The 26,044-nt window shown below is 43.0% G+C and overlaps 1 protein-coding gene across 10 annotated transcripts in view; it reads right to left on the bottom strand.

Annotated features, from left to right (window-relative positions):
* ADD1 (adducin 1) overlaps window positions 1-26,044 on the bottom strand; it is an 88,416-nt gene that overhangs the window by 19,587 nt on the left and 42,785 nt on the right. For all 10 annotated transcript variants that reach the window (XM_081579921.1, XM_081579937.1, XM_081579931.1 and 7 more), the window contains exons 2-8: window positions 21,527-21,741; window positions 17,749-17,911; window positions 9,011-9,162; window positions 3,382-3,462; window positions 3,049-3,198; window positions 660-803; window positions 461-559 (exon numbers count right to left, since the gene is read on the bottom strand). In XM_081579921.1, the coding sequence (XP_081436047.1) occupies window positions 461-559; window positions 660-803; window positions 3,049-3,198; window positions 3,382-3,462; window positions 9,011-9,162; window positions 17,749-17,911; window positions 21,527-21,721 (984 nt within the window). In that variant the 5' untranslated portion in view covers window positions 21,722-21,741. The remainder of the gene's footprint in view (window positions 1-460; window positions 560-659; window positions 804-3,048; window positions 3,199-3,381; window positions 3,463-9,010; window positions 9,163-17,748; window positions 17,912-21,526; window positions 21,742-26,044) is intronic.

Raw genomic sequence — 26,044 nt, 5'->3', positions numbered from 1 at the left:
AAAGAAACCAACAAATCACTGCAAGAATAAAAAACGCAAGATGGAAGTGACAGATAAATCACAAGACTATTTTCAGAAGCTTGTCTTTAGCATGAAAAAATACTGGGCACTCATACTTGAAGAATAAACGGGAAAACAAAGCACCTTCCAAGGTCATATAAAGGAGACTGGTGGCTGCTACTACACAGGTATGTCATGGTAACGAAGAACGTGCAAACGAGGAGCTTAGCAGACCTGGCATGAGCAGCACCCAGAGCTGTGCGACTACGGGCAAAGCTCTACTCCCTGCACCTACTTTTTCAAAAGAAGTGCCTGGGTTCAAATGAAATGACCCATAACAACATAATAAGCACCTGATATCAGGGCCAGTATATGCTAGCCCTCCATAAATGGTAGTGACTTATGTATTTGAAAAATTAAGTTAGAACTGACCAAACCACATGGAATGGCCACCACCTACCTGGATCTCACATGCAACCACAAGGTTGTGGATGTAATAGAAGGCCTCCTCAACGCTCTCTCCAACAGACACAAGACCGTGATTCCGGAGAATAAGAACCTAAGGGAAGAATCAGGAAAGTTCTAGGGACCAGGCAAGAGGACAGATACGTTTTCTTCTTCCCTCGATAATTTAAATACCAGATTAGATGCCTACTGACCTTGCTTTTAGGCCCCAAATTTTTCTGAATTAAAATTTTTTCTTCCTCATCGACCAGAATCCCATGATAATCATGATATGCCACTTCTCCAAGGGAGAGTGCCTCCGGGGAGATGGGCAAGAGGCCACATTTCATCGCAGAGACCTAGAGAACAAGCGGCAGCATCAGTGCAGACAAGTCAGGAGTGCACACGGACTGACAGCTGGCAAGCGTGTTCCTCAAACTGTTCTTTCAGAAATAAAGGAGCCCATGAAATGAAGATAAGCCTTAAGATTACTTCTGGGTCTTATTACCAATCCATACTTTAAAACTCAAAGCCACCACTATCAGGAGACTTCAAAACATTCATATCTTTCTGGGTTTCTCCCACACTGACTGTAAACAAGAAGGGAGCTCAGATTTAACAAGATTAGCCCCAAAGCTGCTGCAGGGAGAGACAATGCGTTCCTCTAAATGAGGCACAATGCTGCAAAGAGAAGTTTCTGAAGAGCTGAGAGGTTTTTGTGTACTTTTCACCTCAGTTCATAGGTGCGATAGGAACACCTGAAAATCAGATAAAAGGAAATTTATAAAGGTTTAGGATAAGTATACTGTATAATTTGTCTGCATTTATTTAAGTGAAAAATCTAAGTGCCCGTATAGCCCTTTAGTTTCTTTAAATTTCCCAAACTGACCTTAGAATATGCTAATTTTAAATCTCTTCTACCTAGACAAACAGACTCCAGAGATTTATAACTGTAATAATTTCTTACAGAGAAGCTAATCTAAAAAGACAATACCCTCCAAAAAGGCAGTATCATTATTTAATTCCTTTCACAGTAACAGGTTTTCTACAAGATATTTCATTACAAAGTAAAGTTACTTTGATAAGTTTTAAAACAAATTACATGCTAGATATTTGTAATAACTATATTCTCAAAGGTACCTCTAACAGTTCCTTTAAAAGCATGGATTTTTCGGGGTTGGAAGACCTATATCACTTGGAGAATGATATCTAATAAAGCTGATGCCAACGTTTAGACCCGTTTCTTCAAAGTAAAGCAAACAAACCAGATTCTCACGTTCATCCATACAAGCAAAGATTTATGACATTAAAACATCTAGATAGAGTAAAATTCAGTATTTCTTAATCAATGAGGTCATCTGTCAAACAAACAAACCCGGAAAGTCATTAAAATACAAAACTGGTGATAAAAGCCAATTCTAGGCAGCTCTGGAGGGTTTGGCTTTCACAGGGCTGCACTAACAACCACAAAGCCTATTTTCACACTGACGGGTCTGAGGCTTTGCCAGGTGGCCCGTTCATACCAGAGGGCCCAGACTTGGTATTCAGCATGGGGCAGGCTCCTGACCAGTTCAGGGCTGGAGCTGAGTCTCCTCTAACTGCCTGGACCAGTTACACCACACAGCTCACAGGATCTTAGCTCCCCAACCAGAGACTGAACCCAGGCGACGGCAGTGAACACGTGGAGTCCCAACCACTGGGCCACCTAGGACCTCCCTTCTCCCGTCTTCTTTCTCCTCCCCCGTCATGATCCAACCTAGGTTCCGCTGACTCCAGGCAGGTTATCTGTGGAAGGCTGGCTGGGTTTGTCTCTAGGCCTCAACCTCTCCACCTACACTGGGCTCCTTCCCACAGTCCATCAAGCAGGCTCAAGTCTCCTATATCCTACTAGCCCCTCCACAGGGAGGAGCCCACAGGTCCTCCACACACCTCCCCACTCCTTGTCCCACTCCTCCTCTCAAACAAGGAGTCTCCACTCACTGCTGCCACTCTGCACTCCCCACACAGCCTCCCAGGCCCTGAGGTCTCACTCCCCTCTTTAACATACTGATTCTCTGTTAAAGCTTATGACATTTTCAGATTTATTACATGCTTTTCAAAATTAGATAGCTGGGCTTCCCCGGTGACTCAGTGGTAAAGTAAAGAATCCAACTGCTAATACTGAAGACACGGGTTCTAGCCCTGATCCAGGAAGATCCCACGTGCCTCAGGACAACTAAGCCTGTGTGCCACAACTACTGAGCCTGTGCGCCAGAGCCCGGGAGCCACAACCAGTGAAGCCCGCACGCTGCACCCACTGAGGCCCGTGCTCCCCCTCACTGCAACCAGAGAAAAGCCCACGCAGCAACGAAGACCCGCACAGCCAAAAACAAGATAAAGAAAGTAAAATTATAGAAAATGAAGTTTAAAAAAATTAGTAAATGGATCCCTTAAATACTCATATACATTCTTCGAAGAAAGTCTTCTAACCCGGCGAGATGAAGTGTACTGACTTGCTGCGATGAGCGCGGGCCGCGTGCAGGGACGGTGCCGCCCTGCTCCCGGTGCAGCCCTGCTCCCCGAGCAGCCCACGCCCTGAGCTCTGCCAGAGGGGCACACACTCACCGCAGCGCCGGCTGGTGTGTGAATGTGCACGACACACCTCACGTCCGGGCGGGCGGCATAAATGGCGGAATGCAGCGTGAAGCCGGCCTGGTTCACTCCTAGATTAGTGCTCCCGCGATCTACTATGTCTCCTTGTAGATTGACTTTAACCTGCAATAAGAAAACAAACTTCAAATATCATGAGGATTTCAAGTTGTCCTAACTAGAAATCATTTAAAACAAAGTTTAAAGTGTTAATAACTAAAAGTTTTCCCCTGAGTTCATCACACAAAACAGACTTTGCCCTCCTTGAGTTTTATATGTCTATCCCCAAGAAGACAAGGACATGCTTACCAAACTGGATGCAGTCACTTCACTGTAGAGAAGTCCAAAAGGTACAATGAGGAAATGCTCCTGCTCAGAGCTCACTCTGGTCTGTGGGGAGAATTACCAAATTAGCTCAAAAATCCTACTGAAATTATCTGCATCTCTTTCTGTCCATAGACTTACAAGTATTCTGTAAACATTAGGTGTGCTACACAGGAATGCACTTAATTATAGGGCCTATCACAAAGCTAAGAGGTGATCTGAAAGCTTTCTATTATTACGCTGTCGTAGCTTATTAGGTACATAAAGTGTGCCTTGATCATATTCATGATAATTAACCTTATGAAGAGAAAAACCTGTAGGTACCAAACCAGTACCATGTGCAAAAAGGTGATCTCCTCAAGGGTGTAATAATGAAAACCAAGAGCTGCTTTTTAAAAGTCAAAATGTCTTTTATTTTTTTTTAAAGTACTCAAAACCTAGAGGATAGTCAACAATCATAAAAATCACAAATAAGAGAAAGTTGTTCCTCTCTGCTCGATGAAAAGCTTCCTCTGGTCTATTTCTTCCTTCCACAATATAGTTCTCTTTCAACAATTCGTTCAATACAGATCTGTCACATATGATGGATTTGTGCAAGATGCTAGTTATGTAGTTAAGAGAGGAAAAAAAAAAAATGAGTCCTATCGTAAGAGAGGAGAAAAAAAGAGTCCTATCCTAACGAAATGTAGTCTAATTTTTAATGATTTGGGAATAGACTCAACAGACTTTGCAAAGCTACTGGGATGGAATACATTTGCTCCTGGGCCGAGAATTCTAACTAGGGTCAGACAGACGGAATTCAGTGGCTGCTGGGAAGGCCTCACGGCGTTTAGTCAACTTCCTCACCAGTGACTTCTGCAGTGGCCCCAACGGAAACACACGTGGGGTCTGTGTGGACAGTGGCAGTGAAGTCCTCAAATGGCCTGCCTCGTTCCTTCCCTCTGCAAATAGCCCCTGGTGGGCTACAGTCCACGGGGTCTCAGACAGTCAGACTGAAGTGACTTAGCACACATACATCCTTTTTTTTTGCTGATAGTTCTTTATCTAGTCTGGATACTAATTCTTTGTTGGCTACCCGTGAGGCAGAAGCAGAAGATATTAAGAAGTGGCAAGAATACACAGATCTATACAAAAAAGATCTTAATTACCCAGATAACCACGATGGTGTGATCACTCACCTCGAGCCAGACATCCTGGAGTGCGAAGTCAAGTGGGTGTTAGGAAACATCACTATGAACAAAGCTAGTGGAGGTGATGGAATTCCAGCTGAGCTACTTCAACTCCAAAAAGCTGATGCTGTTCAAGTGCTGCATTCAATATGCCAGCAAATTTGGAAAACTCAGCAGTGGTCACAGGACTGGAAAAGGTCAGTTTTCATTCCAATCCCAAAGAAAGGCAATGCCAAAAAATGTTCAAACTACTGCACAATCGCACTCATTTCACACGTTAGCAAAGTAATGCTCAAACTTCTCCAAGCTAGGCTTCAACAGCTAAGTGCCAGCAAGAGAGGAAGCCCAGCTGGGCCATCTTGTTTTCTGACACCCCACCACCACCCCACCGAAGCTTCTCTAAATCCAAAGCAATCTTAAGATAGCAATGTAATTCAGACAATCACCCCCAATCCTCTAACACCTGTTAGCACTTTTAAATCCCTTTAGCGGGAAATCTCAATTGCCCTTTTTCAGAGAAAGGGCACAATGACCTCTGAGCGCATTTGGTTGTACTGATACTGATAATATGTCTTTTCTCTTAAATCTGTGTATGAAAACACCTAAACTTTGAAATCAAAATATGGATGCCATAAATAGCTAAAAAAACAAAAACCTTCTTTCTTAAAGATCCTGTAGCTCACAAGCTATAAGAAGTATTTTTTGGTAAGTTCAATTTCTTTTTTTACTCAGTGTTAAGTCCCAAACAGAACACTTATAAAAAAGTTAAACAACTAGCTAATGTTTTAATTCTGCCAAGTCCTAAATAATTAAAGGAGGAAAAAGGAGCAATTTAAGCAATTCAAACTTATTTAAATAGCATTCATAACAGGACTAGCAGTAAACAGCATTTAAAGACCCAGAGAATGTAAGGTGGCATTAAGCCAAGGATCACATTTCCTATTAGTGTTGCAACGTTTTCATGCAACTAATTTTTAGGCAACTATTTAGCATTACATCTCTACAAAGAGCATTCTGTCAAACGTGATTAGTCACAGAGGCCAGCAGCTTCCACGCAGGCACCAGGAAGCGAGCCGGCGCGTGTGGGAGGCTAACCGGACCCGCTGATAAACACACCAAAAGACGCCGTGGAGTGCCTGCTTCGTCATTTTACTGAAGCAGGATTTCAGTTCAACTGGGGATTTCACTCCATCATTCCATCCCAGAGTTGAGCATGCTCCTCCTGTGCCCAGGACGGGAACTGGCCCTAGGGACACAACCAGAGGCTCCTGTCGTGGAGCTGATATAGACGACACAGAGATGGATGACAAGCAAGGGCACGGTATGGACGACAGTAACTGCTGTCAGGGAAACGGAGCAGGACTGCCGGGTGGAGGTAACACTCCACAAGCATGGCAGGGTGGATACAGCAGGGCCAGACTTGCATTGTGGAAGGTTCACTCTTGCAGCAATGCAGAGAACAGACACAGGGGAAGCTAACTCAGTTCACCTGGCAACTTCCTATCACGTCCCAGAGGCACGGTGCACTGCTCACAAAGGTGGGCCTTGGAGCACCACCATAAAGCTTACTGTTCCCGGGAGTCCAGAATGGAGCTGAGGGCTTCTCTGATGGTCCAGTGGCGGGGGGTCCCTTGCAATGCAGGGGACATGGATTCAATCCTGGGTCCCAGAAGATTCCACATCCCACACACTGAGCCCATGTGCCCCAGTTATTGAGCCTGCGCTCTGGAGCCTGCAACCTGAAACTACTGAAGCCTACATGCCCTAGAGTCCATGCTCTGCAACAAGAGAACCCACTGCAATGAGAAGCCCACACACTGTGACTGGAGAAAAGCTCCCACTCTCCACAACTAGAGAAAAGCCTGCATAGCAACAAAGACACGGTGAAGCCAAAAATAAATAAACAAATACTGTGTTTTAAAAAAAAAGAAGAAAAAAATGCAACTATTAAAAAAAAAAAGAATAGAGCTGAACTAAATACCAGTGGTTATGAGACCACAAGTAAAAGACACCTACACACGTGTGTTGTTTCCTGAGTGTGTTAAATATGCAGAAAAGGGTTATCTAAACAGCTGTTAATGCTGGTTATCTCAAGGGGTTAAAACTACTCAGAGGACTATAACTTCTTATTTTACATCTGTGTGAGGTACATTTGCCACAATAAATATATGTATTTAAATATTCAATGAAAGAAATTATAAAAACCAGATCAGGTCAAGTGGTTCAAACAAAGAGATCACCTCCACAAGAGAGACAAGAAACAAAAGAGAAAAGGGGAAGGAAGGAGAGGGGATGGGAGAAAGCCAGAAACCTCACAATATATTGTTGTTGTTCAGTCGCTCAGTCATGTCCAGCTCTTTGTGACCCCATGACTGCAGCACGCCAGGCCCCCCTGTCCATCACCAACTCTCAGAGCTTGCTGAAACACATGTCCATCGAGTCGGCGATGCCATCCAACCATCTTGTCTGCTGTCGTCCCCTTCTCCTCCCGCCTTCTATCTTTCCCAGCATCAGGGTCTTTTCCAATGAGACAGGCTGTCACATCAGGTGGCTGAAGTATCGGAGCTTCAGCTTCAGCTGAATATTCCAATGAATATTCAGGACTGATTTCTTTTAGGATGGACTGGTTGGATCTCCTTGCAGTCCAAGGGACTCTCAAAAGTCTTCTCCAACACCACAGCTCAAAAGCATCAATTCTTCAGTGCTCAGCCTTCTTTATGGTCCAACTCTCACATCCATACATGACTATGGGAAAAACCACAGCTTTGACCATCGGACCTTTGTCGGCAAAGTAATGTCTCTGCTTTTTGATGTGCTGTCTAGGTTTTTCAAAGCTTTTCTTCCAAGGATCAAGCGTCTTTTAATTTCATGGCTGCAGTCCCTGTGTGTAGTGATTTTGAAGCCCAAGAAAATAAAGTCTTTCACTGTTTCCCCATCTACATGCCATGAAGTGGTAGGACTGGATGCCACGATCTTAGTTTTTCGAATGTTGAGTTTTAAGCCTGCTTTTTCACTCTCCTCTTTCATAATGCATTAGGAATCTAAAAAAGTAGGAAGTGATGGAATTCTAAGCCAGGAAACAAAGTCTGACATGTAGGTAGGAGTCAGGACACTGCAACAGGTGGTCAGGAATATAAAATGGGCACAAACATCAGGAAAGAGGTGCCATTTTCTTGGCATGGTCATCTGTGGGGAGGAGGGGTCAGGAGTTCTAAACAAAGGAAAAGACAGTGGAGAAATCTTAGTGAGCTTGTAAGAGAAATGTCCAACAGTTGTCAGAAAGCGGTGTGGGTCTCCTTGAGCCTGAGGTCGTAAATCTATGGAGAAAGCCTGCAGGCTCTGCTTTGAGGCTCTCAGCACAACCAGATCTGGCTTCTCAGGTACAGGGAAGAATAATACAGTGTTGGCAAAGAGTATTACTGAAATGATGGACCATCAAAGCCAGGCTGGACATAACAGAGAGAACATGGCTGATGGGCTGAGACACAGAAGGAAAACCCCAGAAAGGCAGGACTCGTCTCCTTTATTGATACAACTCCAGAGTCAGAATCACGCCCAGTACAGAGCAATAAATAGTTACAGCAGATGTCCAGTAAAAACTCACTGTGAGAATAAACTGAAGAAAACAAGAGGTCCTAATAATGTTGATAAATGGCTAACTGGAATAGTTGAAGAAATAAGTATGAAAGACAGAAGGCTTTGGTCAAAGTAGGAAAGAAAATATCTTCATTCTTGGCATTTTAGCCATAAGAAGAACTTTTTGTTGTTGCTGTTCAGTCACTAAGTTGTGCCCGACTCTTTCCAACCCCATGGACTGCAGCATGCCAGGCTTCCCTGTCTTTCACTATCTCCTAGAGTTTGCTCAAACTCATGTCCATTGAGTTGCTAATGCTATCTAACTATCTCACACTCTGCTACCCTCTTCTCCTCCCGCCTTCAATCTTTCCCAGCATCAAGGTCTTTTCCAACGAGTCGGCTCTTCACATCAGGTGGCTGAAGTGTCAGAGCTTTAATTTCAGCCATCAGTCCTTCCAGTGAGTATTCAGAGATGATTTCCTTTAGGATTGACAGGTGTGAGCACCTTGCTGTCCAAGGGACTCTCAAGAGTTTTCTCCAGCAGCACAATTAGAAAACATCAATTCTTTGGCATTCAGCCTTCTTTACGGTGCAACTTTAAAGAGAACTTTAGGAACTGCCTATAATTTGGTTAACACTCATTTATTAGGTTATCATCAAGAAAAGAGTTTTAAAGAACTACTGTCCTCATAACTTTTAATTCAAACTGGCTAAATCTCCGATTATTATATGGTGCAGTCAGGAATCAGAAGGAAGGTATCCCAAGACTTACTTTGGCTCAGCCAGACTCCCTCTCCCTCTTCATGAAAAGAGGTGACAGACACATCATATTCCACTTTTTGTTCAGTTATGGCCCATTCAATACTCACTGTGATATGATTGTAGATAAGCTGAGACCATCCAAAGAGATCCGCTAGTCTGTAAAACGCTGCCAGTTTACACCGCAGTAGCTTCTCCCCTTTGTCATAGGCAATAGAATCAGACCCTCTAAGGTCATTCACAGGAGTCACCATACCAAGACCTGAAATATAAAAGAAAAAAAAAGATTTAATGTTTCTTGTCAAATGTAATTCAAACAGTTGAGATACTAATCCTCCCACAATGGGTCATGAGGTAAGTCTTGAAAATCTCCAAGACTATTTTATAAAGGCTATGTTCTCCAAAATTAATACAAAAATTAGAGTAGAAATCAATAACAAAAAAGTGGCAAATTTGTGGTATTCAGTAAAGCAATACTTAGGAGGAAATTTACACTATTAAAAATACTAAATATATAGATTAGAAGGGTTTTTTTTTAATGATCTAGGTTTCTACCTTATAAAAATGCAAATTAAGCCCAAAAAGAAAAAAGGAGCAATAAAGATCAAGCAGATAGGAATCAAAGAAAAACACAGAGAAAAGCTGATTTAATCCTGAGAAGGTTGAAAAAATAACAAAATGGAAAACAAAAGGAAATAAAATACATTTCCAGCCCAGACTCATCAACAAAACACAGCAAGACAGAAATTACCAATATGAATAAGCAAGAGGGAATATCACTACATATCCTACAGACATTAAAGGGATAATATGAACATCTATGACAGCAAATTTTTAAACTTAGATGAAACAGACAAATTCCTTGAAAGACGAACGTTTTTAAAGTTCACTCTGGAAGAAACTGACATACTGAACAGCCCTGTTCATTAAGCCGAATTTGCAGAAAAAGCAATGGCACCCCACTCCAGTACTCTTGCTTGGAAAATCCCACGGACGGAGGAGCCTCGTAGGCTGCAGTCCATGGGGTCGCTAAGAGTCGGACACGACTGAGCGACTTCACTTTCACTTTTCCCTTTCATGCACTGGAGAAGGAAATGGCAACCCACTCCAGTGTTCTTGCCTGGAGGATCCCAGGGATGGGGGAGCCTGGTGGGCTGCCGTCTATGGGGCCGCACAGAGTCGGACACGACTGACGCGACTTAGCAGCAGCAGCAGCAAAAAACATTCCCCTAGGGAAAACTCTGGGCCTAGATGACTGTGGTGTCAATTCTATTGCTCATTTAAGGAAGAAACAATATCAATTCTGTACAAATTCTTCCAGAGGATTCTACACAAATTCTTCCAGAACACTTCCCAACTCATTCTCGGGCCCAGCATTACCTTGATATTAAAACCACACAACAACATTATAGTACATGATATTACAAGAAGACATAGACCAGTATCCCTCATGAACACAGACCAAAAATACATAAAATTTTGGCAAATAATCCAGCCACATATAAAAAGGATGTGACTTCTCAAAGTGGTGCAGTAGTGAAGAACCTACTGGACTATGAAGGAAGCAGGAGAGACGTGGGTTCAATCCCCGGGCTGGGAAGACCCCCTAGAGTAAGCAATGGCACTCACGCCAGTATTCCTGCCTGGTAAGTCCCACGGACAGAGGAGTCTGCTGGGCCACAGTGCATGGGGCCAGAGAGCCAGACACAACTGAGCACGCACACACACACACGCACACACACACACACACACACACATAAAAACAGTAACACCTCATAAATTAGGGAGTTTATCCCAGGAAAAAAAAGATTGGCTCAGTATTCACAAACCAATCAATATAATCACCATGTTAAACTAAAATAGAAAAATCATGGAATCACTTTAACAGATGCAGAAAAAGCATTTTGCAAAATTCAACATTCATTCGGGATAAAATCTCTCAACAATTTAGGCATAGAAGGGAATAACCTTCATTTGATAAGGGACATATACAAAAAAACTACTAAAAGTATCAAACAAACTGATGACAATGTTCAATCCTAAAATCAGGACAATGCAAGGATGTATGCATACTCTTGCACTCTTAATAAATACCACACTAGGGATTCTAACCAGTGCAATAAGGTAAGAATGAAGAAAACAAAAACACACACTGGAAAGGAAGAAAAAGAAAGTATTTGACTGCATGATCGTGCTTGGTCATGACATAATTATCCTTGTTATATACTGTCTGCTAAGTTGATTCAGTCATGTCCGAGTCTTTGCGACCCTACGAACTGTAGCCTGCCAGGCTCCTCTGTCCATGGGATTCTCCAGGCAAGAATATACTGCTGATTTGATTTTAATTATGAACTATCTCAAGCACACAGAAAAGCACAGAGAAAATAATCTGTGGAAACTGGAACCCAAAGTGAACAGCACAGGACTCTCAAAGGGGAGGGAGCGTGGGAGCAAGAAGAGAAAACAAAAGAGAAGATCCAGATAAAAACAGGAAGGAGAATTAAATAAGCTGCCGTATTTCAGCACTTCACAAAAACAACAGACGAGGGAGCCCTAGAGTCAGGATTCCTGAACCAGAGTCCTCCAGGAAAATTAATTTCATGTAAAAATAAACAGAAAAATATCATGATCAAACACCACACAAAAATTATTAAAATAAAAAGGAACAAAATCATATTCCTGCACATAATGAAAGCACACAAGAATGAAATGTCCACAAAACAAATGAAAACTATAACCTATTATTTCATAAAAAATAAAGAAAAGCATTAACAATCAAAGTGAAAGCATTACTCGCTCAGTCGTGTCTGACTCTTTGCAACCCTTCAACTATAGCCCACCAGGCTCCTCTGTCAATGGGATTTCCCAGGCAAAAATACTGGAGTTGGGTTGCCATCCCCTTTTCCAGGGGACCTTTCCAACCCAGGGATCAAATCCAGGTCTCCTGCATTGCAAGCAGATTCTTTACCATCTGAGCCACTAGGGAAGGTATGAAAAAATTTTAACATAATTAGAAAAATTCAGAAATGAGGGATGGAATGTAAACGTAATTAGATAGAAATGAAAAACACTTTTAAAAATAAATACTAAAAAGGAGCATAGAGGTGAGAGAGAAGAAAAACTTTTTAAATCATAAAGAAATGAAGAAAGGAATAAAAAAAAGGACTTGAAAAAAAGTGACAGTTAAAGAAGACAAAGAAAACCCAACATGGGTATACCAGGAAACAAAAGCAAGTGAACAGAACAAGTATTAAAAACTAACTCAAGAAAACACTCTGAAAATAACAAAGATTTGGAAGGGAAGGGCACATTATCTGAGAAAACTGATCTAGAAGGATCAATACCAAGACATATTCTGGCCAAATTTCTGGACTCTAAAGAAAAAAAAAAAAGTCAACCATCAAGGAAAGAAACCAAGTAACTTAGACGCAAATACTGTCTTCAAATTCCAAGAAAATGAATTATGTATTTAATATACAAAAAATAGGAAAATGTGAGCCAATGATTTTATACCAAACTAAATAAATGAAATTAACACTGACACATAAAGGCCACAATGCAAGAACTCGGAAGCCCTTCCCACAAGTGTTTTCTGAGAAATCTACTATAAAAGGAACTTCAGACAACCAAATTGTCTCAGGGAACACTGATACAAGGACTGGTGGTGAGCATTAAATATATATTTATTACAGGATTAAATTTCCAAGGTGGCACTAGTGGTCAAGAATCCGCCTGCCAACACAGGAGATGCGGATTCAATTCCTGAATCGGGAAGATCCCCTGGAGTAGGAAATGGCAACCCACTCCAGTACTCCTGCCAGGAAAATCCCATGGACAGAAAAGCCTGGTGGGCTACAGTCTACTGGGTCGCAGAGAGTTGGATGTGACTGATCACACACACTGATTCACAGGATTAAGTTATCAACTGTTGACACTAAATGAATTGTACTAAGGGAAGACCATAACAGGCAATGGTTACATGCTCTGACAACACAGAATAGAACTATTTTAAAACATGAAGAGAGAACATATTATAGGACTGATACTGTATGTGGGAAAAACCAAATGAGTTATTATGTAATATTCAACATTTGTTCTCCTCCTGTCCTAGAGAACCAGAATTCTTGGAGAAGAAAGGAAAACAAATGTTAGATAGAAAAGGTTAAATAAAAAACCCCTTAGACCTGAATTTTAACTGAAATTATGATTTCTATATAATTATACTTACAATTCCAATATATCAACATAGTATATAAATCACCAGGTAATATGTATTTCCTATCTTTAGCCACTAAAAAGGACTAAAAAGAATGACTAACCAGTCAGTAGCAAAAAGCATTCCTAGCACTCAGACTAAAATTTCATTTTTTTGGAGAAGGAAATAGCAATCCACTCCAGCGTTCTTGCCTGGAGAATCCCAGGGACAGAGGAGCCTGGTGGGCTGCCGTCTATGGGGTCGCACAGAGTCGGACACAACTGCAGCGACTGAGCGGCAGCAGCTTAACTGTGTACCCACAGCTTTTCTTCAGGTGCCCATGTGGTCACCTTCCATCCCCACAAGACCCCACGGCCCATTCCCAGGAGCTTAAGTACAGAGCATCTGCCATTCCTTCCTTCGGCCTTTATCTTGGGTCCAGTATAGCCCTGACCGCCAAGGAGCTGCTCCTCTAGTGAGAGGGTCGGGGCAGCACACGGGGTGGGGGAAAGATGTGGAGGCAGAAGGGGTGCCAGTGGGTGGTGGAGGGCAGGTGGAGTCCCGAGTCTGGGGCAGGAGAGCAGTGGGGCAGTGTGTAACCTATCCTGCCGCAGAAGGTGAGCCCATGGGCCCAGCTTGGGGAGGCCTGGGGGCCAGGCTGGGGTTGGGGCATCAGGCCCTGATGCTAAAGGCCAGGGCTTCTTTACCAGGATGCTCTGTTCCCTGCAGAGGAAGCTGTATATCAGACACACCGGTCATTTTCAGAGAAAGACTGGATAGAAGTGAGTGTCTGAGCCCTGATGACCTCAGCAGGGCCTGAGCCCATGTGTGGCCTCGGTCAGTAGGAGAGCTTTAGCCAAGGATTCCTCCAGGGTTGCAGGCTGAGCCCCTGGGCTATAGCATCCAGGCTCGAGAATAACAAGCAGCCCCCAGCCCTGTGCACACTGGGGTCACTCAAGGTTCTCTCTGCCTGAACCTGAGTCCTCCACTGTAGCTCCAAGCACCTGCAAGGAGGAGGGGGTTCTGAAATTCAATGAGAAATCAGATATCATGTGTACGCATGTGCGTGTGTGAAGGCAAGCTTATTGATAAAAGAATGAATAAATTTTTTAACTCTGAAAAAATAAAATAAAATAAAATTTCATTTTTCACAAAAAAGAAATCAAGGTTTCTTAGAGAAATGGCTGACTCCAGATGTGGGGCAAGAAATGTATACAATGAGCCTAGAACACCTCCCACAGGGGCCGGGTGGATGCTGTCAAGAGATAACCGGCTCAGGATCAACGTGGAGGGGCTCTCTCCAAAGGCTGTCGTATCAGAAAAGAGAACTGCAATGCTTTGAAACACATTGAATATATTTAAATCCATGCATCCAAAATATTACTAAAGAAACAATAATTGGTTGCTTTAGAAGTATGACAGGAAACCAACGTTTCATTTTGAAAAGGATTCTTTTCCAGTGGTCATGTACAGATGAAAGAGTTGGACCATCAAGAAAACTGAGCACTGAAGAATAGATGCTTTTGAACTCTGGTGTTGGAGAAGACTCTTGAGAGTCCCTTGGACTGCAAGAAGATCCAACCAGTCCTTCCTAAAGGAGATCAGTCCTGAATTTTCATTGAAAGGACTGATGCTGAAGCTGAAAGTCCAATACTTTGGCCACCTGATGAGAAGAATGGACTCATTGGAAAAGACCCTGATGCTGGGGAAGATTGACGGCAGGAGGAGAAGGGGACGACAGAGGAAGAGATAGTTGGATGGCATCACCGACTCGATGGACGTGAGTTTTAACAAGTTCCAGGAGATGGTGATGGACAGGGAAGCCTGGCGTGCTACAGTCCATGGGGTCACAAAGATTTGGACACAACTGAGTGACTGAACTGAACTCTTCCTATATGAACTGTACCATGGGGTAAGCAAAAGAGCTGAGAGGAAGCTTCATTCTATGTGCGGACTGAGCGCTGATTTCCAATAGACTGCAGCAAGGAAGCTGCTCTGCTTCGTATGAAACCCTGACCAAGAAGCAGGTCACCTATGAACGGCTTAGCACCAAGTTCCCTGCAATCATGTGCTGAGTGACAGAATGAGGCCGCGCCCTTTCTGGTCACTCACCATTTCCCAGGGAAGTTTCTCTTTACAGAAGTAGTCTAACTAGCAAATACAGAAGAAGGAATGACAGAATTAAAATATCACCATCTTGGAACTTTTGTTAAAGTAATGGACCCAGGCACTGAGCACGCATGGCTGCTCCAACACAAACGGCAACAGGCAGATATATGTGCCTGCTGATGGAGCACAGTGCTGCCCGTGCAGTGGGCTCACCAACGAGCAGAGTCCAAACACACCCAGGCTTCCAGACCCGGGTACCAACCTACCATGAATACAGAAGACAGAAGGGAGGGGAGCACCATGGAGACGGATTCCGCAGAACTCAAGACTGCAGGAAACTCTACAGGTCAATGAATCCCATTTTCTTTAAAGTGTGAGGAGAAAAGGGGAGATAGAGGGGCAATTTGTAGCTTTAAAAATGCTTATGAGACAATAAGTAAAAAAGACAAACACTAAACCATCGAGCTTAAGGATAACCATTTGGGTGATAAAACTATAAAGAAAAGCAAGGCAGTGACACCATTCAAGTGAAGATGCTAATTCCTTTTAAGAGGCTAACAGGGGCAGGGCACGCCACCGGTAAAACCGTAATTCTTAACCAAGGTTTTGGTTATAAAGGAGTTCACCTTAAAACCATTCATAAATTATATAGATTTTTGCCCTACGCCATCTACACATGCCATAGTCCACAACAAAGGTTAACATTTGTATAAAAATTTTATATTTAAGAGACAAACTATTAGATACAATTAAAACTAGGTTTTTTTCTTCCTTCTTTTTTTGGTGTAGCGCTATTAAAATTTCCTTTATCTCTGATTAGAAGACAATATATGCTTTTCTGGTAAGCAGCCTGAGGTAACCTCTAAAAATGGTTCCCTATTCATTTGACCCAGAAAACTCCACAAAATCATGCAAATCAAGAGGTTCAAATCGTGTACTTTGAACAGTCATGAAACTGCCCTGGCGATTAAGGGCACTCATACCCAAAAAGCCACAAACTATCTGAAGGATGTCCCTTTAAAGAAGCAGCATGCCATTCCAACGTCATCACAATGATGGAACTGGTAGGTGTGCACAGGCCAAAGAGTGGGGCTGGATCCAGGGCCGGTGGCCCAGAAAGAGCGCTGAGTTTTTCCTGCACGTGCTCAAAACTGCAGGGAGTGATGCTGAACTTAAGGGGCTCGATGCAGATTCTCTGGTCACTGAGCACATCCGGGTGAACAAAGCCCCCAGGACTTACAGAGCTCATGGTCAGATCAACCCATGCACGAGTTCTCCCTGCCATACTGAGATGATCCTTACTGAAAAAAAGAGTACACTGTTCCTAAACCAGAAGAGAAGGCTGCACAGAAGAAAGATACCCCAGAAGAAACTGAACAAACAGAAACTCAGGGCCTGGGAATAGATGCCACAAAAAATAAATGCAAATAAAAGAAAAAAAAAAACAAAAACACAATACGTGAGTAAATATATTAATTGTCCTTTATTATCCAGTTCATATAAATATCACTAGACTCTATCAGAAATCCATGTGAAAACATGAAAACCTAATGACTATCATTCAACTTCAGGATGGAAGTGTGAGTTAGTAAATTATATGGGATTCTTAACACTCTGTGGATATCAATGATACTATCACTTGGGTGAAAGTCAATCAACTTCTAGAAAACAGACAGGAAAACAGCAAATGGCACATGATCTGATGGAAACCAAAACCTTAAGTTAGTCGGTCAGAAGCTGATTCTCCAGCTCACCAGACAGACCCAGGCACAGAGCGCAGCAGCTGAGATAAGCTGGCCTGCAAGGTGGCCCAGGCTCCACCCTGCCACGCTCACGTTCACAGATTCAACAGCCACAGCAAAGCGCCATCTCTGCACAACTAACCATTCTGTGCTCACATTCACCCACCCAACATTTTCCTTCTGACTTTCTTTTGGAATTTCTCTGTTTCTCGTTCATTTGCAAACAGCAGTGAAGAATGGTAAATAAAAAAGGCTGGCTTGGCTGAAACAAGTTCAGGCAAAATCAACATGCTTCTCCCCAGGCATTATTTCTGATTAGTTTTTTTCTTTTTAATTGACAAAGGGTCTGAGAAGCCACATATTAATAAAAAGTCATCTGCCTAAGAAATGAAACAGTCTCACTGGCTCATAACAAAAGGAGCCCTCTACAGTCCGGTTGGTGGCTCAGTCGATCAAGACTGCCTGCAGTGCAGGAGACCCAGGTTTGGTCCCGGGGTCGGGAAGGTCCCCTGGAGAAGGAAATGGCGACCCACTCCAGTATTCTTGCCTGGAGAATTCCATGGACAGAGGCGTCCGGTGGGCTAAAGTCCACAGGGTCGCAAGAGTCAGACACGACTGAGCAACTAAGAGTCAAGATATTTTTACGCCTATCTTTTATTATAACTAAAGCTCAATTTAAAAAGAAAAACAAAACTCAACTCCATGTGTCACACTATGTGTGCTCATCTATCTCACACAACAAAGAGCCAGGAGATCCGCCCTGGAAGACGGCAGAGCGTGTGCACAGTCAGAGACCACTCACTCATGTTCAAGGCCGCCATTCCTCCCTGCGGAGCTGCCGGGTAGACACTGGGTACGTTTGCAGTCATGAAATCCGCAATCTGCTGCAATGCCAACAGGCCTGTGGGATTCTTCCCCTTCTTGAACTGTTCCTGTATCATTGACTCCAATTCTTCACAGAAAGCCTAATAAAAGGCAAATTAAAACAATGAGACATCTTGAGACACACGGCAAGGGTGACTATCACACAGACCAACTTTTTTTGTTTGCTTTCATCCACTGCTGCAAAGGCAAATGGATATTCTCATGTATCACTACTTGGAACGTAAATTAGTACATTCTTTTTGGAAAGTAATTTAACAAGATAAAAGCTAAGCAATTTGAATAAACATTCTATTCCTAGGAATCATTTCTAAACAATTAATCAGAGATGTGCTCAAAGATTTATTTGTAAGGATGTTCATTCCAGCATTACCAATAAAAGGGAAAATAGATAACAGTCTACATTTTAAACAGAAGAGAAATGACTAAATACACTCAGTCACCTTATAATGGGATTCTATGCACACATTCAACATGAAAGGCCAAAAAATTAAATGACACTAGGCATTGAGGACATATAGATACCAGGGGAAAAAAAAATGCTGTGCAGTTTTTTTGCAAGGAACTTAAAACTTAGTAAGGGAAATGCAAAAAGAAAAAGTCTCTAATACAAGGGACCGACCCTCTGTATCAGCAGCATTCTGGATGACCCGTATGTGCAATACAGGGCCGAGCTTAGCAATGACCAGTGAGCCTGGAAACACTCACCTGGATCGCAGACTCTGGTCCCAGCAAGCAGTCACCAGCCCTGACCCTGTCTGCTGGCTTGGTCTTAACTCCAGACGGTTCAATAGGCACACTCCTGCCTCTCAGCCCTCTGATGGCCTCTCCCCAGAGACCATGTCATTCAGTTCACCGTGGCCTCCTATTTCCACCCTCACGCCCTAGAGACCTCCTCATTCCTAGCGACCGTGCCCCTCTTTGACCTCAGAGCCAAGCACATGTTCTCCACACACCCTCTCCCAGTGTCCAGCTCACCCTCCCCTCAACCCCATCGCGGTCCTAAGACCTCATGGCGGGCCGGCATCTTCCCCTCATTCAGCTGAGGCCCTTGGTTTAACACTCTCAGCACGCCCTTGCTGACAGCTCTGACTCCCCGCCATTTCATCTGGCAAAACCCCAGCCCCAGGAAAGTTCAACCCTCCACCCTTTCTATTCACGAGCACTGGCCCAAGCGCACCCTTCTGAGTGCATTCCCGGCTTCTCTTACCGCCTCCCTCGTCTATCCTCTACACCACTCCCCGTGCCCACTCTGAGCAGACGACTCTCCTGGTTACTGCACGGAGAACAGAGAACCCTGAAGGCAACTTCACAGGTCCCCTCTCACAGCGCCCAACTGCTGGCATCCGCACCCACAGAGAGGGCCTTCCCACTCCTGGCTGCAGCTCCTAACAATCCAAGCTCCTAAAACCCAAACACCAACACTGGGGACAGGCTACCCAGGGACCCCCGGACTTACCAGCCTTTTCTCTTGTGTCCTTCTCTCTCCAGACCCCACAAGGCACACGGGTCAGCCGCATTCTGACACTGACTGTGCTCTCAACATCCCCGGTGCCCAGCACAGTGCCTGGCACACACCTGATGTTGAAAGTTTAGTTTCTTCACTCTCTCCTTAGTGATTTCCACTTAGTTACTTATTGCTTTTACATGGGAAAACTGCTCAAGCCGAGTCTAGATGTTGTCCTGATTCTTTTGTCCCCTCTCTCAGCTCTTCCTCCACATCCATCAGCAAGTCCTATTTATCCTACCTTCGAAATAAAACACAAAGGAGCCTACCTCTCTCTGCCTTCACCACCACCGCCCTGGCCAAGCTACCAGACCTCGTTTGAAGACAGCTTCCTCTCTCGTCCTAGACGATGCTCTCTCTCTACCAACCCAGAGTGACTCAGACTGAGAAGTGTCGTCCCCACCGGCAGCCCTCCAGTGACCCTCTGCTGTGCTCTGAACGCAGACAGACCTGTGAGCTGAGCTTACTGGCCTCCGAGGACCTGCCCTCCTCCCCTCCCACCCCACCGCACCGTCCCCTCCCTCTCGCTTCCCGCGCCCAAACCACGCGGGCTGCCCTCTCACTCTCCAAGCTTGCTCCTATCCTAGGAATTTCATGTCTGCTGCTCCCTCAACCTGGAATGCTTCTCCCCTATCCCTGCAGGCTGGCTCCTTCCTGTCATTCAGAGTCCAAGCTCCCTTACTCAGAGAGGCCTGTTCCAGCCACAGTCACACACAATCCAATCGTCCAGCCGTCCCCTGCACTGTTAGGTTCGCTGTTTCTTGGTTCTCTCCTTCGACTAGAATGTAAAGTCTGAGACTCGCTCTGGGTGCTTACACAGGTGAGACACATATGTCACAATTCACCAAGGTGTGTACTTAAGACTTGTGTACTTTATTATAAGTTATATTATTGAGAAATTATATATGAATAATAACAGTCAAACGCATAAGCTTTACATGCCTTGTTTATTGCTAAATGCCCAATTCCTTGCAGATAGAGATGATCGACATATGAAAAAAAACTCAATGAATTATCTGCCAAGTGACACCTCAAAATATTAAGGCAATAAAACAATGGAATAAAATGATAAAATGAGTGACGCACCCACAAACGCAGCATCATCAACATGAACAAACTTTGAAAATGAAATGGAGCGGGACCGTATGGTCCTTGCCCCTCCACCATGTTCTCTGCCTCCCTTTGGCCTGTGGAAAACTTTAGCCAAAGAATAAGTTTAATCAAAGAAGTGAGAAATGCTAAAACAAAGGAAAATAGTCAAAGGAGACTAAACAAGAACAATACAGTCATTAAGCATAGTCAAGGACCTTTAGTTGTTTCTCAAGGGTTGTAGATAATATCTGAGCCATATCCTGTGAGCTGTCTTACAGACACTAAAACCCCAGATAGATAAGTTAACTACATGATGGCCAGACTGTACCCAGGACATGAGCTGCCAGTTTCAAGAAGTGACCACAAAGAAATGGGAACTGAAGATTAACTGTACCTAAAACAACCAAGGTGATGCTGGTCAGACCACTGATGACCAATTTGAGGATGACTGTGCTGTTTCTGCATGTAACCCCCCCCCCACTCTATAAAAGCTCTCATCCCCTGCTTGTGGGGGATGTGCAGGGAGTCAGCCTTTGGACAGATGTCCACCACTCTCCCCGCCAGCTGCTGGCATCTGATATAGAGAAAACTTTCCTTTCCACCAACCTGGCCTGCTTATCGGCTTTTGAACGGCGAGCAGCCAAACCCCCCAATGCACACGTTTTGATAATGAAAACAGCACTATTTTACCTAAAGATGCAAATAGGAGACACTTAGTTGAGTGTGATTGTGGTTCACATTCCGACCATAACTAAAGGTAAAATCAATCAACAATCAGGTACTGCTAAGGCCTACTAAATGCCCAGCACGAAGCTAGGTGTTTTGGAGGAAAGAGTAATTTTTAAATGGTCCCAATATATATATACAGACTTCTTGGAAAGGCAAAGAGAATATAAAAAGGAGAAATAAACATCTCCTATCTTTTATGATATTGAAGCTTTTTCATCTGTTTTGTCTGATGACTTGAACTAAACTTAACTCTTCAACAGCCATACACATACATACACAGGACACTAATTCCTGTGTTAAGGTAAACGGACTGTAACACACTCAACAGAGCAGACAGAGGACCCAGGGTCAGAGAAAAAGCTTCTCTTACGGGACTTTGCAGAATCATGGACACCCTCTTTTTTTGCTCCATCATGTTGAAGTCCTGGCGAAGGTCTGGTGCCATGTTCCTCTCTCGCAAGTATTCTGGATTGTTCTCATCCACTCTGTCGAAGTACCTCTCCTTGTGAGGGGCTGTGGTCGGGGGTGGTGAGGTCACCACTGCAGCCCGAGCGTCTCCGTTCATCGCACAGTCCTCCTAGGTTCCTACAGAGTCAAAACAAAAGAGAGCGCTGTTTCTGCACACGTGCCCAGCAGCATTTCACGATGAGCGCGTCAGCCTGACAAACAGTCTCCAGCACGAGGATGCCCTAACTGATCCTCCAGGCACAGCCATGTCGGGCGGTGCTTCCTTGTGACTTCTCAAGCACGTGGCTGGCCACCATCTCCCACCCTTCCACCAACCAGGGGCAGTTTTGTCCTTACCACTGTTCTTCAGCAGACAACAGGAGGACAACCTAACAAAGCTACTACATCCTCTGACAAACTCTTTAGATATGAACATTTTGACCCCAAGATAAAGTCACCACATTGTCCCAAACTGACAAGATCTTCTAATAGCAGCACAGTTCATTTCCAGAGACATTTGATTCCTGATATTTTCCCCAAAAAGTACTGGTGGTGACTCTGCAAAGGATTCTCCACACAGGTCAGAGGGAAGCTGCTTATACATCTGTATTCACATAAATGGGAAATGTTCACCAACACCACCTTCTCAGTTCAAACAACAGTAAAGGCAGGCTCTGAAAATGTCAACATGCCCTTGAGTTGGTGAGAAACCTGAAAAGTTGCCCAAGTGGCTCAAATTTAACAGTTTGCTAATACAGCTACCTACTTTACTCTTTTTATCCCAATCTTTTATTTGAAATGCTGTTCGAATGTATAATTTAATATTCATCTTTGAACTACTAAATCTCTAAACAGCACCTTTACTAATCACACAGTTCTATTTCTATTCTGCTTCTATAACCCACTGGCTCAGCGGTACAGAATCTGCCTGCCAATGCAGGAGATGCTGGTTCAACCCCTGTTCCAGGAAGATCCCACATGCCATGGAACAACTAAGCCTGTGCACCACAACTGCTGAGCCTGTGCTCTGGAGCCTGAAGAGTGCAACTACTGAAGCCCGTATGCCCTAGAGCCCACGCTCCGCAACGAGAGACTAGCCCCCGCGAGCCACCACTAGAGAAAGCCCATGCAGCAGCGAAGACCTAGCCCACCCAAGAATAAATAAATCACAATTAAGAGAGAAGAGGCAGCAGCACCAGCACCCAGAACAGTTTTCAGCATAAAGCAGGCGTGTAAGTGAAAATGTCTGCATAAATTAAAAAGAAGGCCATAATCTCAGAACCCACAGGCAGTTTTAATGGAGAGTGAGCGAGCACCAGCTCCTCAAGCCACAGAGAATAAGCAAAGCAGGAATTTAAAAGAGGTGATTAAATCAGCAACTAAAAAGTGATCACTGCCCTTTTCTTACAGTGTATAGAAAAATTCATTCCAAATGGAACACAGATATAAATGTGACAGCAGAAACGATAGAATTCTTACAAGAAAGGGAATAAATCTCTGAGACCCTGGCTTAGGCAGTCTTACATGACACCGAAACAAGAGCAACAAAGAAAGAGAAAAAGGTAAACTGGACTTCCTAAAAATTACAAGTATTTGTGCTTCAAAGGATACATAAAGTGAAAAGACAACCCATAAAATGGGGGGAAATTTAAAAATCATGTGTCCGAGAAAATATTTACATCCAGAATATACAACTTACTTACTTCAAAAACTTGAAAGTCATCAGGCAACCGCAGTAGATGCCACAATGAACAGAACTGCCCAGTTGAGCCTAAATTCCTGACCCACAAAATCATGAAATATGAATAATAAAGCAGTTATTTTAAGCTGCAAAGTCCTGGAACGGTTTGTTATGCTGCAACAGTTATCTAAAATAATGTTCGTGATAAGGGGAAGGAGAATGAAAGCAGCCAGAACTGCAAGCTAGACACTGTTCTTTACTTGTATTTGATCCTCTAGCCTCCCCTGTCTGTCAATATACTATTGTTCTCCTCACTTTACAGGTCACTCAGCTAGGAAGCAAGCAGGGCTGGGGTTCTAATGCAGGACTCCTGGCTGCAGAGCCCATGTTTTTAACCTCTAAGCTGTACTGTAATTGATGATGATGACCACAGGGAGGGAAAACAATGTCCCTGACGGGACGGCAAGGGGTGGAACTGAGGGCCCAGATGCCTTGAACAGGAGGACCCAACCTTGGAAATCGGGGGCTGGCACTGTCAGCTTTTTAATGTGCATGTGAATCGCCTGAGCATCATGTCAGGATACCAATTCATGGCATGAGACACAGCCTGCGACCCTGCACGTCTCACGAGCTCCCTGGTGACACCAACGCCAATGAGCTTGGACCACAATTTGAATGTGTGTGTTAGTCGCTCAGTCGTGCCCGACTTGGACCACAATTTGAATAGTAAGTCTTTAAAGAATAAACAGTTGAAGAAAACATCTGTTTTTAAAGAGAAAGGTCAATTTTGATATTGCTTTTCTGAAATCTAAAGATATGACAGCATACTTAAAGTAACACTATTTCGAGGACTTCAAAGTATAAAAACAGTGACTAAAAGACAATAAAACATAATAAGGGAACCAATGGCCCAAAACTTATCCTTCTCTGAACATATCCTTTAAAATGTTTGTTTCATCTGTTTAACCTAGTTTGTTCTATAAGAAGAACCCAAAAAACAAAATATTATTCATGGTTGTCTGACATTTCTTCATTAGATATAAATGAAGCTGACCATTCTGAGCCAATGATAAAAATGTTCCACTTGAATGTTTCGGGGAAAAAAATACAAAAGATTACACAGTATTAAGAGTTCTCTATTACCAAATGAGTCCCAATTTTAAACCATTTTCATCAGTAAGTAAGACAGAGGGGAACATTTTAGTGGCAACTATAGCTGCTTCCTGGTTCCCAGAGCTTACTGAAAGAAAAGAATCTTTGTAAAATCAACATGTTAAAGATAAGGCAGAGATTGCTCTCAATTTATTACAAATTGCCATGTGAATCGGATAAGATAAGAAACTAAAGACCAAATATGCATGTGCTCCATTCTTTCAATAGGGAGGTCTATAAACTTAAGTCAAAATATACATATTCTGAGCCCAATAAACAAGAATAAACATAATTCCACTTTTAAAGTACAAAACCTGTATTTGTTTTTTTATCAATTATAGCTTCAAGTTTCATTGATGTAGTTTTTAAGCGTGTGTTAAGACAGCAAATTTTTCTAGGAAAATCTCTATGAAGAAGTAATTACTTAACCCAAAATTTTTAAAAAGAAATGAAAATATACAGATGAAAAAAACTTCCTGCAACATTAGAATAATTTTTAAATAATTTAGAAAGATCAGTGTCCACCAATACATGAATGGTTGTAATGTAATCTGTTCAATACAGTACTATGAAACTATGAATATTCTTTAGCATAACGTACCTGAGATTATATAACATGTTTAAGTGAAAAACTATAATTTCCCATTCTGCTACACAAAGTTGTCAGTATTATCACTGCAGTCACATGTAGACAAGATGATACAATGGCAAATAAGCTGTATTAAAGCTGAATAAACTGATTCAAGAGAAGTGGGGATTAATGTTTCTCTAAGGACAATGTTCCCCTATTGCAATATTATATATATAAAGTTGCTATAATTTAACCTGTGTAAATATTTTAAGATTTCATCAATCTTAAAATGTTGATACCCCAATCAATGAAATCTGAGAATGATACTTTTAAATAAACAAACATACACACTCAACAGAATCCAAAAGTCTGGATGAACCACGGAGACAAGCGTGGCCTGCCCACAGGACACTTCATACTCACCCACTTCTCACCTGGATAATTAGCATTCACCTCCTGGACACACAGTAACCTCCTAATCAGCTTCTCTGTTGCCCATCTCTTTAACATTGCCCCCACCAACCTAACTCTCACAGTAAGGACAGACAGAGTTTCAAAATCTAAATCAGAGCATGCTATTCACCCCCCTACTTAAAACCTGACAAGGTCTCAGGAGGACCTTTGCCAGATCTTGCTTCAAATAAAGTGTAAAATAAAAATCTAAAAATGACATTCGAGACAATTAGAAATTTGAACAGTAACAGGAATTGGGTAGCATTAAGTAATTACTGTTAATTTTAGGTCTAATATTATGGTTATATTAGATACATACAGAAATGTTTACAGACAGAATAATGACATATGGAATTTGCCTAAACCACACATGGGATCGAGGGAGAGTAAGGATTACACAAAATAAACAAGACTGGCTATGAGTTAATAACTGCTGAGACCAGATAAAGGATAAACAGAGTTCACTATACTGTTCTATTCCGTGTGAGTCTGAAAAGCTCTTAGAATAAAGTGCCTTCAGATGACCACATTTCAGCATGCTCTTTCAGACAGATATGACTGATATTGAGATGAAAGGATATTTT

The sequence above is a fragment of the Giraffa tippelskirchi genome, chromosome 1, assembly GCF_054371585.1.
Source record: "Giraffa tippelskirchi isolate mGirTip1 chromosome 1, T2T-mGirTip1v1.2.pri, whole genome shotgun sequence".
Lineage (NCBI taxonomy): Eukaryota > Metazoa > Chordata > Mammalia > Artiodactyla > Giraffidae > Giraffa > Giraffa tippelskirchi.
Note: the sequence above shows the minus strand (reverse complement) of the source record. Positions and strands in the feature narration are given on the sequence as shown.